The 26600-nt window shown below is 37.2% G+C and overlaps 1 protein-coding gene across 25 annotated transcripts in view; it reads right to left on the bottom strand.

Annotated features, from left to right (window-relative positions):
• Positions 1-26600, bottom strand: part of UTY (ubiquitously transcribed tetratricopeptide repeat containing, Y-linked) — a 245450-nt gene that overhangs the window by 205645 nt on the left and 13205 nt on the right. For all 25 annotated transcript variants that reach the window (XM_055377186.2, XM_055377177.2, XM_055377188.2 and 22 more), the window contains exon 4: positions 9570-9619. In XM_055377186.2, coding sequence (XP_055233161.1) covers positions 9570-9619 — 50 coding nt within the window. The remainder of the gene's footprint in view (positions 1-9569; positions 9620-26600) is intronic.

Raw genomic sequence — 26600 nt, 5'->3', positions numbered from 1 at the left:
CACCTAATTGGGCAAGAGGCACTGAAGTCCCAGTTGGATACAGTGATGAAGCCACAGAAAAGGAGGCAGATCCTAAGCTAAACAGATGAGGCATTAGATATTCCAGGGTGCAGGCTACCGACAGCACCATATATTTTTATATTATACCATTATATATTTCATATTACTTTATTTTATATTATCAAAAAGACTCAAGCTCACAAACCTCAGCAACGATTTAAAATTTTCAAGTCATTCAGTGAAGATATTAACCAAGTAGTTTCTGAGCCATCCTTTACCACTAAAAATCTCTTTGTGCAATTAGCTAAGAATACAGCAGGAAATCTAGGAGTTACCTCATGGTATATATACAGAGGAACTGACATGGAGGATAGATGGCATTGGGAGGCAAAAGAATTGCTTCCCCAGGACAACTACACTTTAATTTTCTCTGCCACAAATGCTCCAGAATTAATCCCTACTGACTCTAGTACCTGGCTTTTAAAGGCTTCTATTACAGGAAGACACTGCATACCTCGTTGGGGGACTACCTATACACACCCAGCAGGCAAATTAGCTTGTTTAGGGCAACAATACTACAATGAAACTACAGGAAAAAATCTATGGCAAAGAGAAAATAAAAAGGGTAAAAATAGCTCAAGGCCATCTCGTTTCATCCCATTTTCTAGGTTCCCTTCTTTAAATTACTCTTGGTATCAACTAGAAACACCAAACACATGGTAAGTGCCTGTAGGCCTCTACAGGATCTGTGGTCAGCAAGCCTACAGGCGGTTGCCAGCAAAACGGACAAGAGCTTGTGTATTAGGTGTTACTAAAACATTGTTCTTCCTGTTACCTTTAAAGCAAGGAGAAACTTTAGGGTATCCTATTTATGATGAGCCTAGAAGTAAAAACAAAGGAGCAGTAAAAGATATAGAAATAGGGGATTGGAAAGATACAGATTGCAGACAGAATAATGAATTATTATGGCCCGGCCACCTGGGTGCAAGATAGATCATGGGGATACTGTACTCCCATCTACATGATTAATCACATCATTAGGTTACAAGCAGTATTAAAAATTATAACTAAAGAAACAACTAAAGCTTTAGATTTATTGGATGTACAATCTACACAGAATGAGAAATGCGGTTTATCAAAACAGACTGGCATTAGATTATCTGCTGGATTCAAAAGGGGTCTGTAGTAAATTTAACCTGATTAACTGTTGTTTAGAAATTGATGACAACAGGTAGGCAGTTATGAAATCACTGCCAAACTGAGAAAGTTAGCTCACGTTCCAGTACAAACCTGGAAAAGTTGGACGCCAGACTCTCTTTTTGGTGGATCGTTTTCATCTTCTGGAGGATTCAAGACTCTCCTTGTAAGTGTAATACTTCCATTAGGCAGCTGTCTAATACTCCCTTGTTTATTGCCTCTCCTGTTTAGGAAGATACAGTCCACTGCACCACCCCCCAAATAATGGCACTAAGTATCAGCCATTACCCAAAGAAATCTCATCTCATGAGAAGGTAGAGAATTATGAAACTAACATAGGTTTTCTCTAAAGTAGTTTCCTTTCCCATGCCTCACCCTCTTTACCTTCTACATGGAGTATAAAACACACATGTATAGGTATGGGATAGAAGAGCTAGGCTTTAAACATCATTTATAAAAATAATTTGCTGAAGTGTAATCTGACTTCTACTTAGGCACAGGCAAATGATGCCACAGAAAATACTAAGTTCAGCTCCTGGCTGACTTACTCGTGCTTCTCTCTAGAGAAGACACCAAAAATCATGCCCCTCAGGTAGGTGGCTGGTTAGTCAATGATGGGGAAGATTCCCTGAAAGATAGGAACAATCTAAGAAGACAGGCACAGCCACAGGGAGGACAGCAAAGGCTGAGAAAAATTAAGCCAGAGAGCCAGTGTGCTCCTACAAAGAAGAAAAGTGACGCTAAGAGCAGATACACCGGCAAAGTAACTCCCCATGCAAACAGATGAATTGCCTTTTGACAGGCGTTTGACTCTGTCCTACCATCCTAGCTGCATGTGCATCATCAGGAACAGGTAAAAGCTTTCTAATAATAGTTTCTTTTAAAAGAAAGCTTTTAAAGGGGGGAATGTGGAAATAAAATAAAATAAAATAAACAATAAAGTTGAAAATAGGCCGGGCGTGGTGGCTCACGCCTGTAATCCCAGCACTTTGGGAGGCCGAGGCGGGTGGATCACGAGGTCAGGAGATCGAGACCATCCTGGCTAACACGGTGAAACCCCGTCTCTACTAAAAAAATACAAAAAATTAGCCGGGCGAGGTGGCGGGCGCCTGTAGTCCCAGCTACTCGGGAGGCTGAGGCAGGAGAATGGCGTGAATCCCGGAGGGCGGAGCCTGCAGTGAGCCGAGATCGCGCCACTGCACTCCAACCTGGGCGACAGCGAGACTCCGTCTCAAAAAAAAAAAAAAAAAAAAAAGTTGAAAATAATAAACATAACGTAGGTAATAGTTAACATTAAGTATAGGTTACACATAGGCTAAGAAATTTAAGTAGCCCTTCCCAGCATTGCTAACAAGTTGCAGCTGCGGGCTTATCTCAACCTTCCAAGCTTATCGCCTGCCTCCAGACCCCCACATATTTCTGTCATTCCTGTTTTCCCAAACACCAGCTCTGTCCAGCTTCGAGGTTGACTGGTCAAGATAACTAAATTGTAAGCCTTCTCAGAATTGTTACAGGTTAAATAATTTACTGTCTTTGTCTGAAATGGGTATCCTGCCTTGTTTTCCCTCCTCAAACAACATGTAAGCAAGCCTGCATTCTTTGTCAGGGTTGGCAGCCATTTTGGGTGTGAGCCTGCTGTCGGCCCGGGTGCCCAAATTAAATAAAGTTCTCTTTGGTCTCCAAAGGTATCTTTGTCTTCCTTGGCTGGAGTTTTACTGTGACATATGATCACTGGGTCAACAAAGATATTAACATGAAAGTAAATTTTTTGAAACAGAAAAAAATGAAACACACTACACCAAAAGCAGTGAGAAGTGAGACAACAAAAGCAGTGTTAACAGGAAAATTTACAGCACTAAATGCTCACCTTCAAAACATAAATACTATAAATTACGAATCTAATGATGCACCTCAAGAAACTAGAAAAGCAAGATCACACTCAAACCCAAAACTGGCAGAAGAAAAGACCAGAACAGCATTAAATGGAATATAGACTAGAAAAACTAATCACATTAAATGGAATATAAACTAGAAAAATGCATGACTAGAATTGTATATGTGGGTGTGTATGAGCTCTTAAAAAACTAATTTTCTTGGCCAGGAGCGGTGGCTCAGATCTATAATCCCAGCACTTTGGGAGGCCAAGGTGGGTAGACCACTTGAGGTCAGGAGTTTGAGACCAGCCTGGCCAACAAAGAATCAACAAAACAAAAAGGGAGAGACCAGAATAAATAAAATAAGAAATGAAAAAGGGAACCTTATAATGGATATCACAGAAATACAAAACATCATCAGAGACTATTATAAACAACTACATACTCAAGAACTTGAAAAGCTAGAGAAAGGATAAATTCCTGGGAACATACAACCTACCAAGATAGAATCAGGAACAGGCATCATCAGAGACTATTATGAACAACTATATACTCAAAAACTTGAAAACCTAGAGAAACGATAAATTCCTACAAACATACAAACTGCCAAGATAGAATCAGGAACAGTCAGAAAACCTGAAGAGACAAATAAAAGTAGTGAAATCAGTCAGTAATTACAACATCTCCCAACAAAGAAAAACACAGGACCAGATGGATTCACAGCCAATGTCTGGGAAGTTTGAAGCTGAGGAAGGGGAATGGATGATGAGAAATGAGTTAATGGGTGAAATGTACATTATTTGGGTGATGGATAACATGTTAAATGCCCTAACTTGAATGCTGTGCAATCTATGCATGCAACAAAATTGCACATGAACCCCATAAATTTCTACAAATAAAAAAAAAAGCATTAGTACTAATCCTTCACAAACTGTTTCCAAAAATTAGTCCACTTTCACTAAGGGACAGAACAATTAGGCAAAAGAGTAATGAAGGATACATTAAGACAACATTTTGAACCAACTATACTTAACAAAAATCTATGTCACTTCACCAACAATAGCAGAATATACATTCTTCTCAAGCACACAAAAACAGCTCTTGGACCAGGAGTGGTGGCCCACACCTGTAATCCCAGCACTTTGGGAGGCCAAGGCATGCAGATTATGAGGTCAGGAGATCAAGACAATCTTGGCCAATAGGGTACAACCCTGTCTCTACTAAAATACAAACAATTAGCTGGATGTGGTGGTGCACACCTGTAGTCCCAGCTACTTGGAAGGCTGAGGCCGGAGAATCCCTTGAACTCAGGAGGCAGAGACTGCAGTGAGCCAAGATCCACCTTTGCTTTCCAGCCTGGCGACAGAGCAAGACTCTGCCTCAAAATAAAAAAAAAAAGAAAAAAACCCAGCTTTTGAACAGTCCCTATGATAAGCCATAAAACGAGGCTTAACAGTCAAGTTTTTAAAATAATATATATATATTCATACAAAGTATCTCTTGTGACCATGACAGAATATACTGAGTAATAAAACATGGAAAATTCACAAATTGTGGAAATTAAACACACATTTGTGAATTTGTGTGTCTCAATTTCCAGTGAGTCAAACAAATCAGTAAATATGTCATAAGAATTAAAGCTAAAATACATCTTAACAAAACTGATAGAAAGCAGCTACAACAATGCTCAGAGGGCAAATTACAGGTATAAATTCCATTGCTAAAAAGAAATAAATCCTACGAGTAAACTACTCTAAAAGAAAAAAAAACAGCAAACTAAATGCAAAGCATGTTTAAAAAAAAACATAGATGAGTAAAAATTTAATAAAGTATATTATCATCTGCAAACACAGATTAGTTTGACTTCCTCTCTTCCTATTAGGATGCTCTTTATGTCCTTCTCTCCCCTGACTGGTCTGGCTAGAACTTCCAGTACTGTGTTATCAGTGGTGGTGACAGCAGGGCATTCTCGTTCTGGTTTTTTTTCAAGGGAAATGGTTTCAGCTTTTGCCCATTCGATGTGATGTTGGCTACGAGTTTACCACAATGGCTGTTACTATTTTGAGGTAGATTCTGTCAGTGACTCATTTGTTAAGGGTTTTTAACATGAAGGAGTTTTGAATCTTATCAAAAATCATTTTTGTTATCTATTAGAAAGGAATTGTGGTATAAATATACACCATGGTATATACTATGCAGCCATAAAAAGGAATGAGATTATGTCCTCTGCAGAAACATGGATGGAGCAGGAGGCCATTATTCTAAGTGAACTAATGCAGCAACAGAAAACCAAATACATATTACTAACTTGTAAGGGGGAGCTAAACATTGAGTACATATGGCCACAAAGAAAAAAACAACAGACACCTGAGCCTGCTTGAGGGTGGATGGTGGGAGAAGGATCAAAAAACTACCTATCAGGTACTATGCATGTTACTTGGGTGACAAAATAATCTCTACACCAAACCCCTATAACACTCAGCTTACCTATATAACAAACCTGCACACGTACCCCTGAGCCTGAAAGTTAAAAAATAAAAAAAAACCTAGAAATTAGTGTAAATTTGTTATTTCAACTGTAACAAAAGTACAATACTTATACACTGACAACTAAAAAACATTTTGATACAGATGTTAAAAGTTCCAAATAAATAACAAGAGGGCTGGGTATAGTGGCTCACTCCTATAATCTAGTTTGGAAGGTCAAGGAGGGTGGATTGCTTGAGCCCAGAAGTTCAAGAACAGCCTGGGTAACAGTGTGAGATAGATAGATAGATAGATAGATAGATAGATAGATAGATAGATAGATAGATAGGATGTCATTTCCTTATATCATTTAATTATAAGTGTTCATGGGCTGTACCAGATAATACTGTTAAGATGACACTACTCTTAAATTTGAAATGCATATCATAATCCCTGGTGGCTTTTGGTGCAAACACAAAACTGATCCTGTGGAAAATACAAGGTACCTAGAGGAGCCAAAATAACTTTGCAAAAAAGGAACCAAGGTCAAAAAAATCATACTAACCAGTCTCAAACTTACTACAAAGGTACACTAATTAAAATATGGTACCACTACAACAATGACAGACATATATCTAAAATAGAACTTGAGTCCAGAAAAAAGAAAAACTAAAAAAAAATTTTTTTTTAAATTATTACACTTTAAGTTCTGGGATACATGTGCAGAAGGTGCAGGTCTCTTACACAGGTATACATGTGCCATGGTGGATTGCTGCACCCATCAACCCATCATCTGCATTAGGTATTTCTCCTAATGGTATCCTTCACCTACCCAACCCCTGCCAATTCCCTGACAGACCCCAGTATGTGATGTTCCCCTCCCTGTGTCCATTTGTTCTCATTGTTCAACTACCATTTATGAGTGAGAACACGTGGTGTTTGGTTTTCTCTTCTTGTGTTAGCTTGCCAAGAATGATGAAAACCTTTAAAATTTATGGTAAGTCTGAGGAACTGTCAGAGCCAAAAGGAGCCTAAAAGAAAGACATGAGAAGTAATAATGCTATATTCAGGATGGGATCCAAAACCAAAAAAAAATTAGGTAAAAACTCTGGAAATCTGAATAAAGAATGAACTTTACTTAATGCTAATTCATCAATATTGCATAATAAACTTTAACGACACATGTACCAGATTAACATAAGATGTTATCAATAGGGGATTATGTATAGACACACTGTGGTATCTTTGAAATAATCTTGCAAAGCTAGAACTGTCAATAAAAAATAAAGTTTACTTTGAAAAAATGAAGATAATCATTAAAAGTGATGAAGAACATTGACTAATATGTCTTAAAAAGCTTGGTTAAATTCTGAGCAGAAAAAGTACAAGGAGATCAGAAAATGGTGGAATAGAAGGTCCAGGTCCTCTGTTCACACACCCCATAGCAGCAATAACTTGGCAATGATTCACAAGCGAAAGTGGCTTTGTGGGAGCTTTGAATTACAGGTGGAAGACAGCAAAACTCAGACTAAGAACTGTTTTGCAAAAGCAGGCCCGTGCCCAGGTGGCAGTTTTGCCAACAAGGTCCCCAGCTATAGTCCTATCATCCTGTAGCCTCAGTCATAACAACACTGAATAGCAACAATCCAGGCACTATACCAAGGGACACAGATGCCACACCATGCCTTGGGTAACGGACTGAGAACCCCAGTCCCACAGAGACTCTGAAACTGCCCTGTAACTTGGCTACAGACCTTATTAGCCTCAGGCCAGGAGAGCATTTTGCCTAATCAGTGGTTTCCTAGTTAGGCAAAACTCTCATCCAGTGTGTGCCCCTGAGGTAGGCCTACTAACCTGTCAAATTGCATATTTTAAAGCAGTACTGTAATGCAGCTCCAGCTACCAGCCATACTGACCAAAATCCTAAAAGCCATCCTGTCTAAAAACCATTAGAAACACCTGCCTCAGACCCTAGTAATAGGTGTCCCAACCACAAACTCCACTATATACCCAGCAGCAGCCACCTGACCTGGCTCCTACCCCACTCAGTGATCCCAGAAGCTATCCCAACAGCCCAGGGTCCAGAGAGGAGGTCTGTAAAGACTAGAAGAGGTGTCTGCTCTTCGAACACACATACAGCCAAAATGACACCAGCAAAACTAATTAATAAAGCTCCAGTGACCAAGCACAAAGAAGTAAACTACATGGAAAATAATTTGAAATAATCATCTTAAAGAAGCTGAACGAGATGAAACATAAGATAGGTAAGTAAAAGAAATCGAAAAAACAATGAATAAAATGAGAGCTTTAAAGAAATAGAAACCATTAAAAAAAAATCCTAGAACTGAATGAAGAACACAATAACAAAACAGAACATTAACAGCCTCAATAGCTGACGCAAATATGAAGAATCAGCAGGCTAGTATACAACAAGGTCATTTGAAATTAGCTGGTAGCTGTTTCAAGCTGGTGTCTGGAAATAAAAATGAAATTAGCCAGTTAGATGAATTAAAAAAAAGAAAAAAGTAAAAGTAAAGAGCGCATACAGGACCTACAGGATGCCATCAGAAAAACAAATATACATTTTTTGGACAGAAATATATACAATTTCCCAAGGAGGAAAAAAAAAGGCTGAAATTGAGGGAAGTCAACAAAACAGTAGAATAGGAAGTTCCCTGCTCATATCAGTTAACTCAAATAATCAAATACCTAAACGTAAAAGCTATAATTATAAAACACTAAAAGGAAAATACTGATAAACCGGTATGACCTTGGATTGGTAATGGATATATTTAAACTAGTCAGTTGGCAGTAAAGGCAGAAGCAACAAAACAACATTGTATTTATACATTTTGACATTTTCACTAAACATACAGTCAAAATATTTTTTTCCATCATTTGTTGCATGGACACTTGCTTGTTTCTGCTTTTTGGCTTTTATGTATAATGCTGCAGTGATCATCTGTATCCTTGCTTTTGTTTGAACATGTAGTTTTATTTTCTTTTATTATATACCTACGAGTGGAATTGTTTGACAAGATAGTAACTTTGTGAAAAGCTGCTAGGTTGTTTTCTAGAGTAGTTGCACCATTTTACATTCCCACGTCAACATTTAAAGATCTGTTTCTGTATATCCTAGCCAACACTTGCTGTCTTTTAAAAAATTTTTATAATCCTAGAAAATATGAAGTGGTCTGCAGTTTCGATTCTCATTGTCCTCATGACTAATGTTTGAACAGCTTTTTGTTTATTGGCCATTTGTAAATGTTTATTTTTGGACAAATGTCTATTCTGATTATTTTTCTTCTGTTATTTCTTGAGTTGCAAGAGTTTTAGAATATATATGTCTGGTTATTTGATCCTTACATGATTTGCAGATGTTTTCTTATTCTTTTGAGTTGTCTTTTCAGTTTTGATAGCATTCTTTGAAGCACCATAGATTTAAGTTTTGATGGATTCCATCAAAATTCGTCCAGAATACACAAATATATAGAAACAGAAATGAAATTAATGATTGCTTAGTGCCACATTAATGGAGGGAAACAGAAGGGTATAGTGTTTTATTTTAATATCATGAAAATGTTTCAAAATTAATTGTTGTGATGGTTGGACAACTCTATGAATACATTAACAATTACTGAACTGTACACTTTAAATGAGTGAATTCTAAGCTATATATGTATTATACGTCCATAATGTTTTACCAAAAAATAATAAATCAAAATAAATGCTTATCAATATATGTTTTGGAACTAAGTAGATTTCATTTTTAATTACATTTCTTTCCCACTCAAGTAATTCATGAAAGCCAGAAATAATTTTATTTATATTAGGAATCAACACATGGCCTTTCAAAGTCTGTGACTAAAACAGGACTTTCCCTTTATCCACATTGTACTATCTATGGCTAATCCTCATAGCAGTTACAACTAACAGTAGTATCATAGGTTACATCCTATGACAAGATAAATGTATTTTGAGTATGATCTGCCATAAAGGAAATAAAAACTGGCATTGAAAATTTGTACCAACCTTCCAGTAGTCAGCCTGTAAACTGTAATATCTCTGATATGCAGATAATGCTGGAAAAGAAAAAATAATTATTAGCCAAATCATATCCCATTTAAAAATCCACTGTAAGACATTAAATTGATATTTTAATATAAGCTGCCAAACATGCCCATCTGTTAACAAACAATAAAAATCAAATAACCTAAATTTTATGGCTTACTAATTTAATCAGGTATATAAAACCATGATCGAATCTCACCCATGCACTCAAACCAACATAGTATCTTAGCAATTACTGGAATCAATCTGACCTCCTTCAGGGACCAAAAGTAATGGCAATCTTCTAGAGGTATTCCCTACTATGATAAAGTTTTCTAATTTTTCTTAACATGCAATTCACTTTCTAGAAAGATAAAAATTCAGTCACCTAAGGCACAAAATAACTTTGTGATGCTTCCCTTTACACAATCAGTAGACTACTATTATCTATAGTTTAATTCCAAGTTAGGGTGCCTTATGCCCTAAAACCTATCTAAAAGCAAAAAGAGTACTCAAATCATATAAAGTAGTTGTTCCTGACTGCCTAAAAAAAGGCACATAAAATAAAACCACAAAATAAAAATGTAAAAACGAAGTCTATAAGCACATTAGAATTAGTGGAAACATTAACAATGACAAAACTAGGAAAATCATCACTTTATCCAATCAACTCAGAATCTCTGAAAAACAGCTAAGCAATGATTATATTCCTGGGGATAAGCTTTCAGGATAAATTATAGCACTGAATATCACCCAAAGTCAAAAATAAATTGAAAAAAATGAAAAAGAAAAAATTAACTGAAAATAGCAGAATGCCAAAAGTGGCAGATTGAACATATTGTTATATGTGGAGGATTCTGTCTTGAACAATCATTTTTAGAAATTTCAGAGATTTTTACAATAAAAATGTAAACGTTAGCTGAAATGCTTCCACTGAATTTAGCTACAAAAAGTTAAGGTGTGGGGGTAAGCCTATTGAGGAAATCTTGCTTTTTTCAAACAGTCATAAAAATGACAAGACAGAATTTTAAAAGAACCAAATTTAATGCTCAAGACAGTAGCATATATAAGAATCGTCTCACGATATAGGCTACATTTCTATAACTAAAATATTTACTTTCAAAACGAAAAAGTGTAAAGGAGTGACATCCAAAAAAGTAGCCTGAAAAGATCCATAGACACTTAATCAAGAAAAGCAGGCTTAAAGTCTCTCTATAGCTGTCTTAAGGGCACTATTCAAATGGAGAAAATTTTACTAAGAAAATAAACTAAGTTCCCAGCAAAAAACGGTGAAAATCTATCATATTTTAGCCTGAACTAATTCTTTCTCACACCATTCCTACTGTACCCCAGCTCAGTAAGATAGGACCACTAGACTCACCAAAATGAAGTGTTCTTTCTTGCACAAGCTCCTGTTTTAGGGCTAGGTTAACACCTCGACAGATGTAGGCTACCAACATTTCCCCTACTCAGCTCAGTATTGTAGAAACTATATTAAAAACAAGTGTTGCCAGGCGCAGTTGCTCATGCCTGTAATCCCAACACTTCAGGGGGCTGAGGCAGGTGGATCACGAGGTCACAAGATGGAGACCATCCTGACTAACACAGTGAAACCCCATCTCTACTAAAAATGCAAAAACTTAGCCGGGCATGGTGGCATGTGACTGTACGCCCAGCTACTCGGGACGCTGAGGCAGGAGAATCACTTGAACCTGGGAGGCGGACACTGCAGTGAGCCAAGTTCGTGCCACTGCACTTCAGCCTGGATGACAAAGCGAGACTCTGTCTGAAAAAAAAAAAAAAAAGGGCAAATGACAAGACGAGAGGCTGCTTTGCTCTCCCATGCCCAGAATGGCTAACTGAAAACTCTAATCCAGTTGCAACAGACCACGAAAGTACTGATGCCCAACAGCCTTTGACCCATATAACTCTGGGTAGTCTCCATTGTAAGAGAGGCAAGCAGACTAAAGACTGTAGCTCCTGCCCAGTACCTGCTCCTAAAACACAGGGATCATTTCAAGAATAGTGGCCATTATCTCAGGCTCCAGCCCTTGAAGAGCAAAGGTTCAACTCTAGTGGAAAAAATAGGCTTAAGATCATGGAATGCAGTAATTGCTCTTCTAGTGTGAATTTATACAGAAAGCACTTGGGGTTGTTCAAACCCATAGAAAACATGTAGATTTTTACAGTTAAGTGTCTAGTAGCTCCAAAATAGCAAGTATCTAAACTGCAGACTGGCTAGAAGTTTTACAGAGAGAAACGGAGAGAAAGAATCTCCTGGGTTAGTAAAGTCCTGGAAGATAGACCTCAAAAAGCGTTGCTCAAACGAGTAATGCAGGATACCGTTCAGCATAAACACTACGAGTAACAACTGTCAGAAAAAAAAAGAACAGAAAAAGGAACAGAAAGCCTGAGGAATACCATAGTGGTAAATTCCCACCAATTTACAGGTTATCTTTTTCCCTTTCATCCTACATTTGAAACTGAAGAAGCCACCATTCCAGAAGCATCAAAAAGAATGAAGGCGGGCAGGGTGGTACTAATCTCCCTAATCAAAGGAAAAAGGCAATCCAGCAAGACAGAAAACTTAGAACGGCATCTGTCTACTGTAAACAGTACAGAAAAAAGTTCCCTCAAACCACCTACTCTACACAAAGGCCCAGTAGAAAGCACAGACATCTATCATATATCAGGCTACCTATTGCGTTAATGTGAGAGGAAGCCAAGTAGGGAGCAAGAAAAGAATTTATCTGATGGCTGGTAATGAGGCTTACATGTCCTCTGATGAAGGTAGCCTAGATTTCACACTCACGTGGCAGAAACAAGCTGCCTGCACGTTAGTGGAGTCAGAGCACCCCAGTGGAAGTCAGGATTTTAACCACTGGCCAGTAATAAGGAAGACTGGAATAATAATGGAAACCATGTGGGAAGCCAAAATTCTCATTTCAGTTCAACATTAGCAAAATGCCTAACTCAGTAATCTGAACTTTAACATTCACCTAGCAGTAAGAGACAGCAATACCATTTACTGTAGATTAACATAAGATCCACCAGCCAGATGCAGTGGCTCATACCTGTAATCCCAGTACTTTTCGGGGCTGAGGTGGGTGGATCACTTAAGGTCAGGGGTTCCAGACCAGCCTGGCCTGTTAGCATAGTGAAACCCCATCTCTACTAAAACTACAAAAATTAGCGAGGTATGGTGGCACATACCTGTAGTTTCAGCTACTTGAGAGGCTGAGGCACGAGAATCACTTGAACCCATGAGGCGGACGGCCGCAGTGAGCTGAGATAGCACCACTGCTGGGCAACAGAGTGAGACTCTGTCTGATAGTGTTAACATAAAAACTTCCAAGATCCAGTCAAAAATCATTCACCATATCAAAAAAAAGTATATCACAATGAATCAAAAAGATGGGAGAAATGTTTGAATATATGATAAAAATTTTTAAACTGGAATAAAAGTGCTTCAAAGAACAATGAAAAAAGGAAAAATTGAAAGTCACAGTAAAGAAACAGAAGCTATAAAAGGCAAACCAATGTAAACTTTAGAACTTATAAATGAAATACTCAAAGAGCTCAGCTCATAGCCTCAGTGGCACAATGCACACAGAAACATCATTAAACTAGAATACAGAAAGATAAAAAACTATTCAATCCAAACTAACAAGAAAAAATAAACTAAGGCAAGAGAAAGAATGGAGGCTCAGGGATTAGTAGGTTATTAACCAGAGATCTAAGTGTCATCACACTCCACAAGGAATGAAGAAAGAACCAGACGTAAACGTACTTAAAGATAGGTATGAAATTAATCCAAATGTGAGTGAAAAAGAGATGTGGATGCTAGCCACAACAAAGCCCCTACATCCTTCAAGGGCCCTCAGACTAACGGGACTTCCTGGAGATCACGCAAAGGCATTGCTCCAGAAAGAGAGGTCACTTTTGGACCAATGCACTGCTAGAGCACTAAGCAACGGCAAGTAGCTAAAACAATTGTGAAGAGAAATAAACTCCGATGACTCACACTTCCCAGTATCAAAACTTCCTACAAAGCTACTATAATCAAAACAGTATAGCTAACATAAGGATAGAAATAGAAACCAATGGGAGAATAGAGCTGAGAACCTGAAAATAATCTTTACATATATGATCAATTGATTTTTTCACAGAATGCCTAGTTCACTCTTGAAAGGGCAGTTCAATTTTCTCATGCAAAAGAATGAGGCTGGTCCCCCAACTCACATAATATACTAAATGTAATTAATTCTTTATTAAATATAAGAAGTAAAACCAAAGAAATTTGGAAGAAAATATAAAGATTCTTCATGTTCATGAACACAGCAACAGAGAGGACACCAAAAGCATGAGCAACTAAAGATGAACTGAACTTGATCTAAATTAGAAACTTCTGTGCAAAGCACATTGTTAATAAAATGAAACGAAAACCTATACGATGGGGGAAAATATTTGCAAATCATATGTTTAATCAAACTTTATTTTCGAGAATATACAAAAAACTCCTAGAACTCAGTAACAAAAAGACAAGTAGCTCAACTAAGAAAATACATAAAGAATCCGAACAGATATTTCTCCAAAGATACATAAATGGCGTATGAGCACCTGAAAAGATACTCAACATTGTTAGTCATTAGGGAAATAATGCAAATCAAAACCTCTATGAGACTATCACTTCACACTGTAATAGTTACAATGGGAGGTGTGGGGAAATAGTAAAAAACAGGTGTTGACAAAAAACTGGAAGTCTCCTCCTTCAATGGCAAGATAGTAATAATGGGTACAGCATCTGTGGAAAACAGGTTTTCTTAAAAAAATTACTGCTTTTTCAGTAATAAAAATAGCAATTTCACTCCCAGCTAACTTGTCAAAAGAACTGAACAGCGGGTGCAGTGGCTCATGCCTGTAATCCCAACACTTTGGGAGGCCGAGGCGGCTGGATCACCTAAGGTCAGGAGTTCGAGACCAGCCTGGCCAACATGGCGAAACCCTGTCTCCACCAAAAAAAAAAATTAGAAAAATAAAATAAAAAAAGGCAAAAATTGGCTGGGTGTGCTGGCACGTGCCCGTAATCCCAGCTACTCAGGAGGCTGAGGCAAGAGAATTGCTTGAACCCGGGAGGCAAAGGCTGCTGTGAGCCAAGATCCCGTCACTGCACTCCAGCCTAGGTAACAATTACAACAACAAAAAAAAACAACTAAAAGTGGGGACTCAAACAGATGTCTGTATACTAATTTTCATTGCATATTCCCAACAGCCAAAAGGTAGGAAAAAAAACCAAAGCATTCATCCAAGATGAACAGTAAACTGTGGCATACAAATACAATGAAATATTATTCAGTAATAAAAAGGAACATAGTAGTAATACATGCTGCAACATAAATGAACCCTGAAAACATTTTGCTGAGTAAAAACAGCTGACATATACAATATGATATCATTTATATATCAATAACAGGCAATCCACAGAGACAGAAGATAGGCTAGTGATTGCAAGGACCTAACTGAAGAAAGGAAGAAAGAGGAGTGACCACTAAAATAACATTTCAATGAAAGAAATATACACATTGTAAACTGGTTACAGAAAATAAACAGGCGGGGCATGGTGGTTCACGCCTATAATCCTAGCACTTACGGAGGCCAAGGTGGGCAGATCACCTGAGACCAGGAGTTCGAGACTGGCCTAGACAACATGGCAAAACCCTGTCTCTACTAAAAATACAAAATTAGCCAGGCATGGTGGTAGGTGCCTATAATCTCAGCTACTCAAGAGGCTGAGGCAGGACAATCACCCGAACCCAAGTGGCCAAGGTTGCAGTGAGTCAGATCACACCACTTCATTCCAGCCTGGGCGTCAAAAGCAACACTGTCTCAGGAAAAAAAAAAAAAAAAAGCCTTAAAAACAAATAAAATTCTAATACATATTATATGAATGACTAAATTAAACACATGCCAGGTAAAAGAATCCAGACACAAAAGGAACAATAATGCATTATTCCACTTACAACTTACCAAGGGAAGATACGTTCATACAGATCAAGGTGTAATGTAGGCAAACAAGGGCTGAGTGTGGTGAATAGGAATTTATAGCTGAATGGCTACAGAGTTTTGTTGGTACGATTTAAAAAAAGTTTTCGAAGAGTGGTGATGGCTATGAGGTACTTACTGCTAAAGAAATTTAACACTTAAAAGTTATTTAAATGGCAAATTGTGTTATATATATTTTAACACAAAACTTTAAAAAAATGAAAAATGATTTTTTCTGGAATAAGTAAAGATCTCTCCCTGGAAGAGATGGGAAAATTCAAAGATCAGAAAGGCTATCCATAATCGCAGACTATCATGTGCTAAAGCATATGAACAATAAAATTTCAGAGTAAGGGTAAGAATAACAGATTTTCTAAATTATCACCAAAACATTTCCAACACGAAGGACATGAGATGCTGATTCACAAGGACACATAACAGATTAAAATAGGCCTATTCTAAAACATATCAATTTGAAACTTTGGAAAAATAGTTCTATATTCCCAGTTTTTAGAAAATTAGTATTTTCCTAAGTCTTCAACATCCCCACAGCCTGTGACCATCTAACCCAAATGACCAGGTCCATCAATAGGATAAAGATAGTCCCTGCCAAGTTGACCTTCTTGCCTTTCCCTGATTATGATCTAGAAAAATTCAAAGACATCAGTAAAATTCTCTCTAGTCTTTTGCTTGAGTATTCTGTCCCGACCCCTAATAGAGGAGTTCCACTGTCTATGGTTCCACTTTCTCTCAGCTCCTGATGTGCTGGGTGAGGCCATTCTCTGGGAGTTCCACCTAGATGACCCCTTCTGTGGGGTGCCAGGCCTCCTTCTTCTAGAACCTGTGAGTATAACAAATCCTTTAATCTCATTTGCCTCATCAACTATAATCTCCACAGCCATACTGGAATGAGCCTTAGCGACCCCAAAAAGACCACTCACTCCTCTATTTACAACATAAGGACAAAGACTTCCAGGGGTAAGGCACTAAGCAACAGGTCACATGAAAAAAATTGTTATTAAGGAGCCTCAGACTCCATACCAGCAATTCTAGGACCAAGAAAATGGAAAACTACCTCCAAAATTATATTTTAAAAAAACTATTTCCATCCTAGATTTAAATATTTAGATTATTAATTTACAGTTGCAAGGGTAAAAGAAAGATATTTCACATAAACATATATGTGAAGTCTCAAAACAACATTATCTCTCACGAATCTTTCCTTAAGAAGCTACTAAAGAATGTGCTCATCTAGAAAATACTATACACTGGCTGGGCATGGAGGCTCACACCTATAATCCCAGCACTCTGAGAACAAGGCAGGTATGGATTACTCAAGTTCAAGAGTTCAAAGCCAGCCTCAGGTAATGAAACTGTTTCTTGAAAAAAAACACAAAAATTAGCCAGCCATGGTGACTTGCACCTGTAGTTCCAGCTACCTGGGCAGCTGAGGTGGAAAAATGGCTTCAGCCACAAAGATGGAGGTTGCAGTGAGTCAACACTGAGCCAGTGCACCCCCGCCTGGACAATAGAGCAAGAATCTGTCTCTAAAAATAATGAAAAAAAATTATATACCAACAAAGAAGATATGTGATAAAGAAAACAGCAGTACCAGAACAAAGAAAAAAGTTCAAAAATGGCATCTATGTCCCAGATAGAATTTAGGAATACCATGACTCAGGACATACGCATACTGATGTCTACCAACATCTGCTGTTCCTGTATTTCTTTATCTGAAAAATGTCCAGTTAAACTTGGTTTTGATTATTATATGTGCAAACCTATTTTTTTAAACCACCTCTACTATCCTTTTCACACACTACAAACTAGATGACTAGAAGGCCATCTCACTCCCCTTAGAAGTGTTCTAACATGACCATCATTTGAATTGTCCATTCTCTCCCTCATCTTATTTCCTCACAAATTTCTAGTACCTGGAACATATAAGAGCCTAGTCAGAAACACTAATTGTAAGAAGTATGTTGTCCTAAAGTCTGTTTCTAAAAATCAGTTTTATTTATGCTGGGGTATTCAGTTTTTCAAAACTAAACAATATCCAATTATTTATAAGTTGTTGAAGAAAATTTCAAGGAATCTATAAAATCTACTCCTAGAACTAGCATGAATTTAGTAAGCTCTTATGATACAAAGTCAATTTTAAAACTCAACTATTATTTCTTATATAGTACTAACAATAAACAACTATACATAAAAATTTAGCACCAAAATTTTAAATATTTAGGTCTTAGTATAAGAATATATTTAATAAAACATGCAGGATCTGTATGTTGAAACTGTCAAAACAAGAAATTAAAGCACAAAACAATTGAAAAGTTATTTCATTTACATGAATTAAAAGAATTACTATAGATAAGATGAACATCCTTCCTAAAATAATTAATAAACTCAACAAAATCCAAATGAACCCCCAAGAACTGGCTTGTCTATACCTGTAAAAAAAGTACTCCCTTGAGTGCAGGCTATTGATAGTGACTTTCTTCCAGACAATATGATATGCAAAGAAGCAAAAAGAGTAACTTCACGGTGGAGAAACCTAACAAACATGCCTCAGCCAGTGAATAACATTAACATTGCTAAGTCATGTTGACAGTATATGTCTCTGATATGATGTGATAAAAATGCACTTTATTTTTGTAATTTTCCCCCTAAAAAAATGATAATCCTAGTTTAATCATGAGAAATACAACACATGATCCCTGTTCAGGGACATTCTACAAAATACCTGACCAATACTCCTGAAAACTACTAACATCATCAAAAATAAGGAAAGCCTGAGAAAGTGGCAACAGACAAGAAGATCATAAGGAGACATGACAACTACATGAAATGAGCTATCCTAGTCGGAACTCTGAAAAAGGACAATAGGGAAAAACTCTTAAAAAGAATTTGAATAGAGACTTTAGTTAATGTATCAATACTGCTTCATAATACTGTGACAGATCTCTCATCCTAGTGGAAGAGGCTAAGAGGGAAATGGAGTATACATAGAAACTCTCTAATAACTTGTAAAATGTAGTATACACTTGACCATGTCTATAAAAAGTAAAAACATTATTGGACATTTAGGTTGGTTCCAGGTCTTTGCTATTGTGAATAGTGCCAATATAAACATATGTGTGCATGTGTCTTTATAGCAGCATGATTTATAATCCTTTGGGTATATACCCAGTAATGGGATGGCTGGGTCAAATGGTATTTCTAGTTCTAGATCCCTGAGGAATCGCCACACTGACTTCCACAATGGTTGAACTAGTTAACAGTCCCATCAACAGTGTAAAAGTGTTCCTATTTCTCCACATCCTCTCCAGCACCTGTTGTTTCCTGACTTTTTAATGATCGCCATTCTAACTGGTGTCAGATGGTATCTCATTGTGGTTTTGATTTGCATTTCTCTGATGGCCAGTGATGATGAGCATTTTTTCATGTGTTTTTTGGCTGCATAAATGTCTTCTTTTGAGAAGTGTCTGTTCATATCCTTTGCCCACTTTTTGATGGGGTTGTTTTTTTCTTGTAAATTTGTTTGAGTTCATTGTAGATTCTGGATATTAGCCCTTTGTCAGATGAGTAGTTTGCAAAAATTTTCTCCCATTCTGTAGGTGGCCTGTTCATTCTGATGGTAGTTTCTTTTGCTGTGCAGAAGCTCTTTAGTTTAAATGTCCAACGACAATAGACTGGATTAAGAAAATGTGGCTCATACGCACCATGGAATACTATGCAGCCATAAAAAATGAGTTCATGTCCTTTGTAGAGACATGGATGAAGCTGGAAACCATCATTCTCAGCAAACTATCACAAGGACAAAAAACCAAACACCGCATATTCTCACTCATAGGTGGGAACTGAACCATGAGAACACATGGACACAGGAAGGGGAACATCACACTCTGGGGACTGTTGTGGGGTGGGGGTAGGGATAGCATTAGGAGATATACCTAATGCTAAATGACGAGTTAAGTGGTGCAGCACATCAACATGGCACACGTATACATATGTAACGAACCTGCACGTTGTGCACATGTACCCTAAAACTTAAAGTATAATAATAATAAAATTAAAAAAAAAAGTAAAAACATTATAATCATACTGTCAACCATTGTCCTAGATAAAGGCATTAGGAGAGTACTAGGTCAGCCTCCATTTGCAACCTATAAAGTTTAAAATTCATATTCAGAATTTATGAGGAATTTATTTACCTCTTATACATGTACACCTAATGTACTTAAGCTTACCTGTTATATTTTCAGCCATTTAAGCAAGTTCTCAAGAATCAGTCTAGTACATCAGTCCCTGGGATCTTATCATTTAAAAAATCTTAACATTTTATGTCTTCTAAATAGGTTATTAAAATCAATGACTATTACCAATCTCCTTCATTATAGTTTCTCTGTCGAATTTACCTTATCCAAAGCATTGTCCTTATTTTTAATAGGTAAGTCAAGTACTGACCCATGGATAAAATTCCTAATCCTACTGTAACCAGACTTTTCTGAAGTCTTAAACACAGGATGGGGCAAGAGTGTGAGGATCATTTATTTTGATTTCTTTATACTGCACAATGCCTGTTTCATAATAATTGCAGTAATCGTCTAATTGATTTTTCTCTTGGTAAACCAAAATTCACGCACTCTTTATTATGTGCTTCTTGGGTCCTCAGTGGCTGAAGTTGTCCTTGTTCGTCCCACTATGAAACCTTTTAGTATTATTATAGGCAAGATCACTGTTTTCCTTTACCACTTACAAAAACGGTTTGACAACCATTTCAACATCAACCCCTTGATGAATACCCAAAACTTAAGTTTTATCAATCCTTGAACCCAATTTTAGTCTTAAACAGCCTTCTAATTATTTTTAATATTTGTTTTGTATTTAAATCTATTCATTTTAGTCTGTTATAAGCTTAAATCCCTAATTTCTTATATTTAAATCTATTAATTTTAGTCTGTTATAAGCTTAAATCCCTAATTTCCTTAAAAGTATTCCTAAGTACCTGAAATTCACTGTTTCATTAAAGCCAGAGAACATAAAACTCATTTGTTAATCACAGATTAAATACACAAACATACCTCTTAAAGTATTAAAATGACTGCCAAGAACCAACAATATATTTATATAAAGAAAAAAATTCAAGAGCAAATAATGAAAGTTAACTATTAAAAAAACACTTCAGAGTTCTATAACCCCTACCATATTTTTATCTTTAACATAATAGAAATACAAGGAGAAAAAGAAGTGGAAAAGGTGCCATGTCATTTTTTCTTTAACCTCATGACCTTGCTTCACTTCTTTTAAATAAAAAAATGGGGTTGGGCACATTGGCTCACACCTGTAATCCCAACACTTCGGGAGGTCAGGATGGCAGACTGCTTGATCTCAGAAGTTCAAGACCAGTGTGGGCAATATGGCAAAACCCCATATCCACAAAGAATACAAAAAATATCCTCGCATGGTGGCGCATGCCTGTAGCCCCAGCTACTCAGAAGGCTGATGTGGGAGGACTGCTTGAGCTGGGGAAGCAGAGATAGCAGTTAGCCATTATTGTGCCACCACACTCCAGACTGGACGACAGAGCCAAACCTTGTCTCAAGAAGAAAAAAAAATGAGGGTGAGGGGTGTAAAGAGATGTTGGTCAAAGGAAACAAAATTTTAGTAAGATAGCATAAGTTCAAGGGATCTACTATAAAACATAATAACTATATTCATATTATATATCTTGAAAATTGCAGAGTCAATTTTAAATGTTCTTAACACCAAAATAAATAGAAATTTGTGAAGTAATGCAAATGTTAGTTTCTACAATGTACACATATTTCAAAACGAGATGTTGTACACAAGAAAGATAAATAATTTTTATGTCATTTTACAAATAATTTTTTAAAGGGGAAATACAAACTTTACAAAAGGTCCTGACTACTGTATACATACTACAACAAAAAAATTTATGACTTCTCCCATTTTTATGAGTTTTAAGGATTTGTAAGAATTTTCTTAGAAATGAAAACAGAAGCAATTGTCAAAGAACAAAAAAGAAGGAAGGAAAGGAAGAAAGAAGGAAGGAGAGAAAGGAAAGAGAAGGAAAAGAAGGGAAATGAGGGAAGGAGGGTGGAAAGGAGGGAGGGAGCGAAAGAAGGAGGGGGAAGGACAGGGTGGGGGGGGGGCGGGAAGGAGAGTGGAAGAGTAGTAATATAAACTACAATCCAATGGTACAAATAATACTAAGCAGTGATAGGAATTCAAGAACATAGTTACTCTCATACATACTGATATGCAAATATAAATCAATAAAGCCTTTCAAGAGGACAATCTAGCATTAAGCATTCAAAAGTTCATTTAAAAACAAGAGTATTTGTGTGTGTGTATTCCTTGCTTCCATGATGCCGGTAATGGATATATAACAACAATTATTGGGACATAAAAATTTTCACTAGGCTTGTCAACAGTGATTATTTTAAAAGCATAAAAAGAAACAAAGAGACTAAAATGCTCAGTAAGGCAATGTTTTCTAGTTTTAAGAAGAGTCTCACTCTGTTGCCCAAGCTGGAGTGCAATGGCGCCATCTCAGCTCACCTCCGCCTCCTGGGTTCAAGAGATTCTCCTGTCTCAATGGGTTCAAGAGATTCTCTTGTCTCAGTCCCGGAGAAGCTGGGATTACAGGTGTGCGCCACCGCACCCTGCTAGTTTTTGTTATTTTTAGTAGAGACGAGGTTTACCATATTGGCCAGGCTGGTCACGAACTCCCGACCTCAGGTGATCTGCCTAACTTGGCCTCCCGAAGTGCTGGAATTACAGGCATGAGCCACCATGCCCAGCCGAGAAAATGTTTAACTTAAGTAATGGAATAAGGGGTTACAAATGTTTTAAAATTGTAAATGCAGCCTATAAATTTGAGGTATTTTGGCACGATATTATTAGTATACTCTATTGACTTTAAGTTACAAACTAGTATGCAGAGTAAAAAACACATTTTAAATTTTGAAATGTTTATATTGACACAATAGTCTATTAGGAGTTTTATCAAAAGTTTTAACAGTTGTCTCTTGGTGGCAAATGTATTACTGAAGCCTTTGTAGAATTTTTCTTAAATACTGTGAGTCACCAAGCTCAATGCAGTAAATACAGATGTAAACAAAACACAAAGCAATAATTTATTTTTTTTTTTGGTTATCTGAACACTGGTTTTTTTGATGTTTCTTTTATTGAGGTGAAATCCACATAACATCCAATTAGCAATTTTAGAGTGTACAATTCAGTGGCATTTAGTATATTCTCAATGTTGTGCAGCCACCACCACTCTCTATTTTCAAGTTTTTTTGTTACTCCAGAAGTACACACTATAATTCTCTGGCAATAATTAATCTACTGTCTCTAAGGATTTTCCTATTCTGAATATTTTATATAAAATAAGTCAAAAAACATGGGATTCTGTGTCTGGCTCCTTTCACTTAGCATAATGTCTTTAAGGGACATGCAGGTTGTAGCAGGTATCAGTACTCCATTCCTTTTTATGGCTAATATTCCATTGTCTGTATATACTACAGCTTGTTTACACAGTCATGGACATTTGAGTTGTTTCCACCTTTTGGCTACTTTAATCAAGTTGATCTGGGCATTCATGAACAAGTGTTTGTTTGAGTGGTTTGTTTTGTTTCAATTATTTAGGGGTGTATACCTCAGAGTAGCATTTCTGGTTCATTGGTAATTCTGTTATGTTTTTGAGGACATATATATATGTACACGTTTTTATTATACTTTAAGTTCTGGGGTACATGTGCACAACGTGCAGGTTTGTTACATATGTATACATGTGCTATGTTGGTGTGCTGCACCCATTAACTCGTCATTTACATTAGGTATATCTCCTAATGCTATTCCTCCCCCCTTCCCCCAACCCCACAATAGGCCCTGGTGTGTAATGTTCCCTTTCCTGTGTCCAGGTGTTCTCATTGTTTAATTCCCACCTATGAGTGAGAACGCCCAGTGTTTGTTTTTTTGTCCCTCCAATAGTTTGCTGAAATGATAGTTTCCAGCTTCATCCATGTCCCTACAAAAGACATGAACTCATCCTTTTTTATGGCTGCATAGTATTCCACGGTGTATATGTGCCACATTTTCTTAATCCAGTCTATCATTGATGGGCATTTGGGTTGGTTCCAAGTCTTTGCTATTGTGACTAGTGCCTCAATAATCTTACATATGCATGTGTCTTTACAACAGCATGATTTATAATCCTTTGGGCATATACCCAGTAATGGGATGGCTGGGTCAAATCCTATTTCTATTTCCAGATCCTTGAGGAATCATCACACTGTCTTCCACAATGGTTGAACTAGTTTACAGTCCCACCAACAGTGTAAAAGTGTTCCTATTTCTCCACATCCTCTCCAGCACCTGTTGACATTATTAAAATAACATTCTCATCAAGGTCATCAGGGTCTCAGTACTGGCTACATACAACCTCCAAGAAAGTTTCGTTCTTTCTGTTTTTGCAATGTGTTCTGCCACAAATTCATCAGTTCTCAAAGCTAACAGAACTTTTACTAGTTGCCCAACGCATCAATTCCATAGTTCTGAGAGCATGGGCATGAATGTCTGAAAACCTGAGGTATGATCACTAATCTGCTATTCTCTGAACTTCTCAATTGCATTTTCCTCCTTGAATAAATCAGACTAAATTAGTGACACCACAAATTGTGATTATTGAGAAATCTCTAAAGGTTTTTCAGAAGCCAAGTAGGAAGCTATCTATGACTTTTTAAAACTCTGACTGAATTCTAAATATATTTAATTGGGCATTACATGAAGACGTTGTGTACTTAACTTCTGAATGCAGGGAAGATAAATAGAAAAATCATCTGATGGATATGCAAAAATTTATCAGCTTTACAAAGACATATAATACCATTCTATGAGCACAAGTTTATTGCAATATTTTGTCCTTTACCATCAACAAAAGAACACAGCCACATGATATAGGAAAAATCTATATTCTTTACAAATTTTCCATGGATCTCTAGCTAAAAGATCATATGACATATATGCAACAATTTATCAGCTTTCAGAGCTTTAATTGATATTCATTACTTGTGGGTTCTGTTATTTGACTCACGAAAATTTATATATACACAAAATCAATACTTATGATGGTTTCACAGATATTCACAGACCTGCTCAGGGCAGCAATAAATTCGACCCACTGGATACACACTCCCAGCTAATGTTAGAAGCGGTGGGCCTTTCTCTGACTTCATGTGTCAAGTATTCTAAACAAACAGGCTTTTCCTGCTGTATGCAGTGTCACATTTTTCTGATTTTTGCTCTTTTGTTAGTAATTTTGCTGTTTAAAATCACTATCCAGCTGGGTGCAGTGGCTCACACCTGTAATCCTAGCACTCTGAGAGGCCAAAGCAGGCGTATCACTTGAGGTCAGAAGTTTAAGACCAGCTTGGCCAACATGGTGAGACCTCATTTCTATTCAAAATATAAAAATTAGCTGGGTGTGGTGGCACATACCTGTAATCCCAGCTCCTAGGGAGGGTGAGGCACAAGAATCGCTTGAACCCAGGAGACATAGGTTGCCGTAAGCCAAGATCGCACCACTGCACACCAGCCTCGTTGACACAGTGAGACTGTGTTTCAAAAAATAAAGCTGGGTACGGTGGCTCACACCTGTAATCCCAGCACTTGGGAGGCCAAGGTGGGTGGATCATGAGGTCAGGAGATCAAGACCATCCTGGCTAACACGGTGAAACCCCATCTCTACTAAAAATACAAAAAAATTGTCAGGCGTGGTGGCGGGCACCTGCAGTCCCAGCTACTTGGGAGGCTGAGGCAGAAGGCTGAGGCTGAGACAGCTGAACCCAGGAGGTGGAGGTGGCAGTGAGCCGAGATCACGTCACAGCACTCCAGCCTGGGTGACAGAGTGAGACCCTGTCTCAAAAAAATTAAATACATAAAATAAATACATAAAATAAAATAATAAAATACAATATAAAATAACAAAATAAAATGAAACATTAAAAAGTATACAAAATCACTAATCGATGTATAGTGCCGAAGAGCTGTCTGATGTCCCTAAGTACAAAAAGAATGTCATGTGCCAATGTGCCTAAATACAAAAAGAATGTGATGTGCCTCACAGAAAAATATATTTCATTCAGGCATGAGTTATAATGCTTCTGGCTTTGAGTTCAATGATAATGAATCAACAATTTAGATTTTAATAGGGATTTTTAAACAGAAATACATATAAAATATAGTTATGTATTGATCAGCTAACAACAATGTTGTGATCAAAGGCTAATAGGAACTTTATCCTGTATTTCCCTTTAGGAACAATAGTTCAGTATTTGCTAATTCAGTTTTCACAATGATTTTATAACATTAATCTAAATGACAAGAATCTATATCCATTGTGAAGCAAATTCATTGTTTTATACAGACACACACACACATATACTGAGTCTGAGTCTAGTAAGACAGAGAGCCTATCCCAGGCTGCCAATCTGGATAACAGAAGCCTAGTATTCATTGCAAGCTTTGGCCTAAGGCTCATGAAAGCTGCCCAGAGCATATGGAGTCTCATCTGCGCATGTCCACTTGCACCATAGCTGAGGAACCCTGAAAAGCAGCCCTAAGTTTAACACCCTGGCATTATAAGCCTTAATGAGCTAAACAGTTGAAAGAACACACCACCAGCTCTTTAGTGCATCCTGTTTCTGGTGTGGAAGGCAGTTGGGAAAAAAGCAGGCTGTCTGCTGAGTCCCTCATCATCTTAGGATGTTGTATTCCCAGTACATTCTACAGTCATTCTTGTGAACTACAAGTGAGAAAGAATGAAAACTGGGTTGGTCCAAGGCCATGTTGACTACCATACTCCATGAAACATACACTATGGTCACTAGTTTATATAAATATTCTACTTTATACTGAAAACAAACAGTATTTCCACATTAC

Source organism: Gorilla gorilla, chromosome Y, assembly GCF_029281585.2.
Source record: "Gorilla gorilla gorilla isolate KB3781 chromosome Y, NHGRI_mGorGor1-v2.1_pri, whole genome shotgun sequence".
Classification (NCBI taxonomy): Eukaryota; Metazoa; Chordata; class Mammalia; order Primates; family Hominidae; genus Gorilla; species Gorilla gorilla.
Note: the sequence above shows the minus strand (reverse complement) of the source record. Positions and strands in the feature narration are given on the sequence as shown.